Source organism: Petaurus breviceps, unplaced genomic scaffold (assembly GCF_028583685.1).
Source record: "Petaurus breviceps papuanus isolate PSGF00001 unplaced genomic scaffold, PetGlider_PUasm1.0 90825, whole genome shotgun sequence".
NCBI classification, from domain to species: domain Eukaryota; kingdom Metazoa; phylum Chordata; class Mammalia; order Diprotodontia; family Petauridae; genus Petaurus; species Petaurus breviceps.
The window spans coordinates 16,160,131-16,168,695 of record NW_027187353.1 but is presented as its reverse complement, the minus strand read 5'-3'; the positions used below and the strand labels follow the sequence as shown (position 1 = coordinate 16,168,695).

The 8,565-nt window shown below is 38.5% G+C and overlaps 1 protein-coding gene across 1 annotated transcript in view; it reads left to right on the top strand.

The window, feature by feature from the left end:
* Nucleotides 1-8,333, top strand: part of LOC138148538 (cytochrome P450 2C31-like) — a 76,878-nt gene extending 68,545 nt beyond the window's left edge. The window contains exons 3-6 of the mRNA XM_069071242.1: nucleotides 4,312-4,453; nucleotides 5,641-5,828; nucleotides 7,364-7,505; nucleotides 8,152-8,333. Of these exons, the coding sequence (XP_068927343.1) occupies nucleotides 4,312-4,453; nucleotides 5,641-5,828; nucleotides 7,364-7,505; nucleotides 8,152-8,333 (654 nt within the window). The remainder of the gene's footprint in view (nucleotides 1-4,311; nucleotides 4,454-5,640; nucleotides 5,829-7,363; nucleotides 7,506-8,151) is intronic.
* Nucleotides 8,334-8,565: the final 232 nt, after the last annotated feature.

Here is an 8,565-nt window from a genome sequence, read left to right as displayed (position 1 = left end):
CACTCAGACTGATTAGAGGAAGTTAGGTTGTGGAAGGAATAGAGTACTGAGCCTGAAATCAGAAAGCCTTTTGTTCCAATATGAACTCAGATTCTTTTTTTTTTTTCTTTTTAGAAGGAAGGCAAGGCAATTGGAGTTAAGTGACTTGCCCAAGGTCACATGGCTAGTTTTTTTGTGTGTGTGTGTGTGTGTGTGTGTGTGTGTGTGTGTGTGTGTGTGTGTGTTAAGTGTCTGAGGTCTTATGACTCCAGGGCCATTGCTCTATTCACTGAGCCACCTAGACTCCCCATGAACTCAGACTCTTTATAACAGTGCAGCCCTGGGCAAGGCACTTAAAGTCTTATTTTTCTTATTTCTTCTTTGCCTCATTTCTTCTATTGCAAAATGGAGAATAATGATAACATCTCCCTCCTAGGGTCATTGTAAAGACAAAATGAGATAATATTTGCAAGGTACTCAGCACAGGGCCTGGCACATAATAGATGTTTGATAAATGCTGATTTCCTTCATTTCTTCACAGTCTATCCTGATGGATTAAACTTTCTGTAAAAGGAACATTCATTTTGGGAGAGCTTAATAGGCAGTCAGTCCTCTTTCCCATTGGATCTGACTTGTCTAAATAACTCCTGTTAATGGGGTAGGAGGATGTATGAAGGAAGGTTAGAAAGTAAATGTCTTGTTCCCCTCCATCCCAAACTCCATCATGGCAGTAATCATTAACTTTTTTTTGTATTAACAACACAAACACCCAAGTTCAATTCAACATTTCCTCTCACCAGGACTACAATTCTCTCCTATCCAGACTCTCAATCTAGTCTTCACAAATCTGCAAAGATACATAACATGCAAGCCTCACTGGGTCATTCCCATGATCAACAGGCTTCAGCGTTCCTGAGACACAACATAATTTCATCTGTTTGACTTTTAATGACCTGCACAATCTGACTTGAGCCTCTTTTTCTAGGCTCGTTATGCATTAATCCCCTCACACCCGCTTTGTTTCAGCCAAACCAGCCTCCTCATTGTTATCTGTAAAGAATATCCTTTCTTTTGCCTCTTTGTCTTTATACAGTTTGACTCCCATGCCTGGCATGCTCTCACTCACTTTATTCAACGCTTACCAGCCTTAATACCCTTCTACATGTAGCTGCTACCTCCTTCAAGCAGCGTTTTCTTATTCTTCCTGCTGTTAGTGTCCCACCCAAAATTCTCTGTGTATTTTTTTTGTACAGATCCCATGTGAACTTCTCTTTAAATGTGCTGTATTTCTTTAGTAGAGCGTAAACTCCTAGAAGGTAGAGACTGTCTTATTTTTATCCTTTACCTTTATTTCCCCACTACATAGCACTCTACCTGACTTATAAGAAATATTTCTTATCTATTTGTTGATTGAGGGATTTAATATACTGATAAAAATGCTAAACAGCAAAGCAATAAACATGGATCATTGAAATGTTCACTAGAAAGTTTCTTCCAGGTTGATACCAAGAGTACTTTAATCCTCTCCCTGGAAATATTGCCACCTTGTTCCTTTTAACTCCCTTTATTTTTGCCTTTATTTCAGTGGCCCTGAACCAATGGAAGATTATTTTTAAATAATGTTGAATTGACACAAAAACTTAGAAGCATTGATTACATTGCTTCCCATTTTCTCTTTAATTTATTTACTTTATGCTTATCTTGTTTGAACTTTTCCAAGTCATCTACCTGATTAATTTTGACATTTTTATTAGGACATGCCTGACATCCACCCTTTTTTCTGTATGCCCATCTTCTTTGATCTAATATTTATTTCTTCCCACCCAGTGAGGAAAAAAATAAATAAAACCCTTGCTAGCACATAAGCATAATTAAGAAAAATGGATTTCCATGTTGGCCATGTCCAAAAATATGTGTCTTATTCTGCAAACTATTTCATCAACTCTGTCTTAGAACGCAGTTAGGATTCTTCATCACTGGTCTTATGTGCTGATGATTGACAATTGAATTGATATGAGTTCATTAATATTTTAAAATTGTTCAATTTCCCAATGTTGATGGCTGTAAGTCAATCTTATTGTATGTGTAATTAAGGTCATATTTGTAGAATGAGTTATTTGGTCTATAACACAATCCCCTTTTATTTTAATATTGCTTTTTTCTAGTGTTTTCCTTGATTTCTCAGAAAGGAGTAGTAATCATGAACTATTCAAATTTAGTTTCCGTCATAGGCGAAGGGCTCTGTTCTCATTGTCCCAAATACTTTGGGGTGGAAAATATAATGTTTGATCCCTACATTTCTGATGTGTAAACTTGATGCTTCATTCTGTTGGATAACTTCTGAATTCTATCAATAAATATTTTGTCTTCAGTTTTTAACATTTGTGCACTTTTCATTATTGAAGAATTATATTCAGGATTTAAAATTAATTCCACATCTCCAAGATATATGAAATCCTTAAAATTATTTCACGTCATATCATCAAGATAATTTTGTTTTGTAGAGATTCAATGTTTTCCAATATTCTTGTGTCCATATTTCTTGTCAAAATTTCTCTATATTCTTTTATCAAATCAGCTAGTTTCACCTTAAAGCATCTACACAGCTTTAGGCATGTTATTCATCATATGTTCCAAATTGTCTATCCACAGTTTCATTTTTGAGACTTATTATTTTAGTCCACTTTTAATTCTTATTTCTTCTAATTATTTTCTCCTTGTGAAATACTTTAGCAATCCTAGCTATACTATTTATAAAATGCTTCAAAAATTTCAAAGCACTTTACCAATATTGTCTCACTTGCTCATCAAAACAACACCATTAGGTAGATGCTATTGTTACCCCCATTTTAGAGATGAAGAAATGGATGGCAACAGAAATGAAATGACTTGCGCAGGCTCATAAAGCTGGAAAGTTTTGAAGCTGGATTTGATCTCAGGTCTTCCTGGCCCCATGTCCAGCATTCCATCCATTGTGCCAACTGGCTGCCTCTAGGGTATTGTTCCTTAATTTCTCAGAGTCCTATGGTACTTATTTTAATATTTTCTCATTTATCAGAGATGCCTGAGTAGCTATTCTTATTTATAAAGTCTATTTTTATTAGTTTATATCATGGTCTAGATTATTTGCTCATTTTCTCTCTCCCTGAGTTTCCCAGACAATTGATTTGAGCAGAAAATGAACTTCTACCCAAACCTTGTCCAAGCCTTTTCTTCAAATAATTCATAGACAACTTCATTTTTGTTACAGGTAAAATGGTTCCACCATCCACACTTTTCCATTTTTCCCTCTGTGGCCTTGAAAAAAAAATAATTTCACTTCTCATGGTTGCAATATCCTTTTCTGTAAAGTGTGTATGTTAGACCAAGTAATCTCTGAGTTTCTTTGAAGCTCTAAAACCTATGAACTTGTGTGTTTCATAGAATTTCACACAACTCATGAGTTGGAAGGGACCTCAGCACTGACCTAACTTTAATGACTGCCACACAAATGCATTAGAATACGTTTGTTTCCTCACTCCCAGAAGATAGAACTCATAGCAGTGGTTTGAAATTACGGAGATACTTTTCATTTCCACATGAGGGGGATATTGTGCAATACTGGAACGAAATTCTTTTTTAAGTATCAAGTTTCCCTTCTGTGGAAGTCTTCAAGCTGAGACTGGATGACCGCTTGGGGAAGATTTGGAAAAGAAAATTTCTGTTCAATCACACTTTGGCTGGACGAAGTTCATTTTCCCCACAGAATTTGAAATTCTGCATTGCACACTGCAAAAAAATTATCTCAATTCCCTTGTCTTATAATTTGAAATTCCTTCTTTTTTATTGTTGGTTTACAAAGATGCTGTCTTATTTTGTGGTGAAAATATCAGTATAAGGGACCACTTACCAGGTTGTTAAAGTTTGAAGTGAATTACTTGATCAGGTCCTCTGTATGCTATACATATCACTGATAGCAAAAAGAGACCAGAAACAAACTAAACTCTCTCCTGTTGTATGAAGAAACTGGGACCCTGAGAAATTAAGTGACTTTCCCATAGATACCTACACATCTCTTAGCTGAGGCTAAATTTAAATCCAGATCTTCCTGATTCAAATCTAGTGCTCTACCCACTACGCCATATTGTTTGAGGGGAAGAAGGTTGCCTGGGAAGGAGAAGTCCATGGTTAGGCAGAGGAAGACTGGGGACATTGGACATGTTCTTGTCTCTCAGAGTAGGTAAATGAAGGTGGGGTAGATATCCTAGGACAAACTTTTTCTACTTCATATGTTTACTAATGGCTTTCGCTGCTGTCTCTCATTACTTCATTTATTTTCTACCTGTCTTTTAGGAAAAAGATAATTCCCAGTCAGAATTTGACTTGGAGAATCTAATAATAACTGGGTTCAACTTATTTGGTGCAGGAACAGAGACAACCAGCCGCACTCTGAGATATGGCCTGCTGCTCATTCTGAAACATCCTGAGGTCCAAGGTAAGGTACAAGAACTGCCATGTTACAGAATAGGCTCGCTTTCCCAGCTCTATCCTGTTCAGGAGCTGACCCCACTTTCCCACTTTTTGGATTTGCATGACTCCTACACAGATCAGCAAAAGGTCACACAGTAGAGTATTTAAGAGAATAGGACACTTGAACAAGACCTGATAATTACTTAAGTATGTGAAGGGTTGTCATGGGGTTTTCAATTTTATTTTAGCAAACTAGTACAAAGCTCCAACTGTGCACCCTCAGTACCCTCAGTTCTATGCTTAGGATGCAAAGACTCAGATGAACTCCCCTCCTTCCCCTTCCCCACTCCCCGCCATTCCTGAAATGGCTTGCATTCTTCCAGGGCTGGTTCTGCTGGGTCCAAAGAGGCAGAACTAGGAACTATGGAGAGAAGTTGAAATTGGCAAATGAAAGCTTCATATAAGGAAGAACTTGCCAGTCTTAAAGTTCTCCCAGAGTATATCCAGCTGCCCTGGAGCTCACGAGTTCTTGCTTACTGGAGGTACTCAAGCAAAGACTAGATGATCCTTTGTTCCATTAGAAACAGGATTCCTTTTCAACTATTGATGACATTATGTGAGAACATGGTGTTCCTAATGCTGAGATTCTATGACTATAGAGCTGGTGAATGGTTTAAATTAACATACTTCCATTTCCATTTTACAAACCATCACTATCAAATTGAAATGAAGATATCTACTTTTCTTGATGGGTTATGTCTATATAAAAATTTTTCAGATCACCTGATATATATGTATATAATTTCATTTGATGCCATATAAGGAAGGGGAAGTTATTATTTCCATTTTAGAAACTATACAATACTATATTCAAAGCTGTAGGGAACCTTAGTAGACAGATAATTTGTGATCCTAATTTTTCAGATGAGGAAAATGAAGATCAAATAGACAATGTCTTGCCCGAATTTACAGATAGCATCTAAAGAAGAATATAAACACATTGCTTCCTGATGCCTATCCACTAAACTCCAGAAAATCATCCCATCGCTGCTGCAAAAACTTTTGCCACCTTGACTGAGCAGAAGAAAGACACTGCCTCCATCTAAGAATGATCCTAGGTCATATTATCAGGCAGAAACTTCACATAGGCTCCGTTGGGCATTCCCAGGAGACTGGCAATCTCAATATTTATTCCTCTTTTTTTACCTGTAGGAAAAATACATGAGGAAATTGATTGTGTGATTGGACATAATCGAGTTCCTTCCATAATGGACAGACAAGATATGCCCTATATGGATGCTGTGGTGCATGAAATACAACGATTTATTGACCTTATACCTCTCAATGTGCCCCATGCAGTGGTCCGGGACACCCAGTTCCAACAATATGTCCTCCCAAAGGTCAGAGGCCATGGTACCATGGGCTCTAGTGTTGAAAGAGATTTTATATATCATCTGGTCCAGTGATTTCATTTTAGATATGAGAAAGTTGAACCCCATTGTCATGATCTCATAGGAAGTTTTCCTTAAGGCAGGCTTTTGCTACATATAGGTAGCTGAATGAAGAATGAGAAGAATGTGTATACTTGGTTTGCCTTGCTTCTCATTCACTACAGCAATAATCTGGAGGAAAAAAGGTGCAGGGAAAATAACAGAGTGTGAATGCTCATTGGATATTTTTTATTATGTCATTATCTTTGACTATACAGTGAAGTGGCTTGCTTAGATACCATTTTCTGTCCCATTGCACAGATGGAGGCACTGAGTCCCAGGTCTAATGACTTGACCAAGGTCATTGAAAAATGTTGGAGCTGAGATAGAACATAAATCTTTAGACTCTAAAGTACTGTTTTCCAGGGGTTACTAAATAAGCATTTATGGAATTACATTGAATTAGATTGAAGTGTCCTAGCAATGGCTAAGGAAAACTATTCTCCCTCAAAGAAACAAGGGAGCATTCCATTAATTTCACATTTAATAAACACCATTGAGTACTTTGTTCAATTCAAACAATAAAGGCTTCAGCAAAAACCTACTTTGTGAAAATCACTGGAGCAAGTGTTGTTGAGCAAAGAGAAGAATAGAAGGGTATGTAACCACTGTGGACTTTGGCTTCTCTTGGAGGGAGTGCAATTTGGAACCAGAAAAGTCCACCCAAAATATGATTTTTTCCTTCATATCCAAGCTGTGATTTAATTAACAGAGAAACTTCCTATTGAAGAATTTGCCCCAGGAGAAAGCAACTTGAGACTTTAAGCCTAGCTTGGGTCACTGACATCTTACATACCTTCCCCAAAGTCACACAGGCAGCAGGTGTAGACATGAAGTGTAGAACAAAGAACTGTGATGTGACTAGCAGAGAGGCTTCCTGCTGAACAAACTCCCTCAGCAGAAAGCTCCTTGAGGCTTTAAGTATAGCCTGGATCATTGACAATTCACATACCTTCCCCAGAGTCACACAGGAAGCAGGTATAGATATGAAATGTAGACCAAAGAACTGAGGGGAGAGAGAATATAAAGAACTCAGGGCCTTTGCCAAGGCTTCCAGTAGGAGGGGGTACCCAAGCCAATCCCTGAAAAAAGCTAGGGATTCTAAAAGGGTGAAGTGAATAAGGAGTGCCTTCGGGTGTGAAACACAGCCATTATAAAGTCTTGAAGATTAGAGAGGGAGCCTTGTTGAAGGGGAACACTGGTTGGACCAGTTTGGGTGCAAACATAAGTAGGGTGTGAAGGGAAAATAATGGGGAGATTATCCAGGAAACTAGACTGGAGCCCATGTAGATTCTCAATGACTTGACATCCCAGTCTGTACTATACACAAAGGAGTGTGCATTTTGTATTAGAGTCAATAGGGAGTCACTGAAGATTCTTGGGACTGGCATACAAAAGATATTCATGATGATAACTGACTCTTCCCTTTCCTTTCTTCCTTCTAGGGCACAACAATCCTCCCTCTGCTCTCCCCAGTATTGAATGACAGCAAGGAATTTTCCAACCCTGACCAGTTTGACCCTCAGCACTTCCTGGATAAGAGTGGGAAATTCAAGAAAAATGACCACTTCATGCCTTTTTCCATTGGTAAAAAGAACCCCTTCCCATCACTACCTTTCATTCTAGTAGAAGAATCCTGTTCCCCTTCCCACCCCTCACTGGCTGAGCCTTCTCATGTTTGTTCTTTGAAGGACACAGCACCCCACTGTTGTATGTGACCCACTGTCTTTTCTAGTATTTCCATGCCCTGCCTTTTTCTTAGACATTTCAATAGATCAACTGAGCCTCTTGGCCTCCTCATCTGTCTCCTCATTTTAGTGGAAGTCTAACTCCATTGCAAGATCTAACACAAAAGAGCTCACCATAGGAAGAATGGTACGAAGAGGGATTTTTTTCTTGCCCCTAGTGACCGTTAATGACTGAAATATAACTCACAATAATAGTCCTCACCATTTCTGCCTCTCTACACCCTTCTTTTTGTCCAATAGCCTATTTCACCTTGGTTCACACTGTGATATTCCGTGAAAATTTCTTTTTTTTTTTTTTTTGCCTTTTGGAGGGCAATTGGGCTTAAGTAACTTGCCCAAGGTTACACGGCTAGTATTGTGTGGGTGTTAAGTGTCTCAGGCCGGAGGAACTCGGGTCCTCCCAACTCCAGGGCCAGCGCTTTACTCACTGCTCCACCTAGCCATCCTCCATGAAAATTTCTAAGCAAAATTTTCTTTCTTTTCAGGAAAACGGTCTTGCCTTGGAGAGGGCCTGGCCAAGATGGAGTTGTTTTTGTTCTTTACCACCATTCTACAGAACTTCACCCTCAAACCCGTTGGAGATCCAAAAGAAATTCTCATCAAGAATAGCGGTGGTGGGCTCATCACTGCTCCAGAATGTCAGCAAATGTGCTTTGTTCCTCATTAAGGAAGTAGACAAAATTGACTTGGTAAATTAGCCAGCTGGTTTCATCTTAAGTACTCTGATGTTTTTGACAGGATTCCTCTTGAGTGAAAACATTTTCCACATAATGATTAAAATGATTCTTAATTTCTAGAGCCAAGACAAGTTAGCAGAGTCCCTTGTTTGTCCTTTTGTAATAGGAATTGCCTTATAGAAATTCATGGGCAACCCTCTTACCAATGTCTCAAGCCATGCT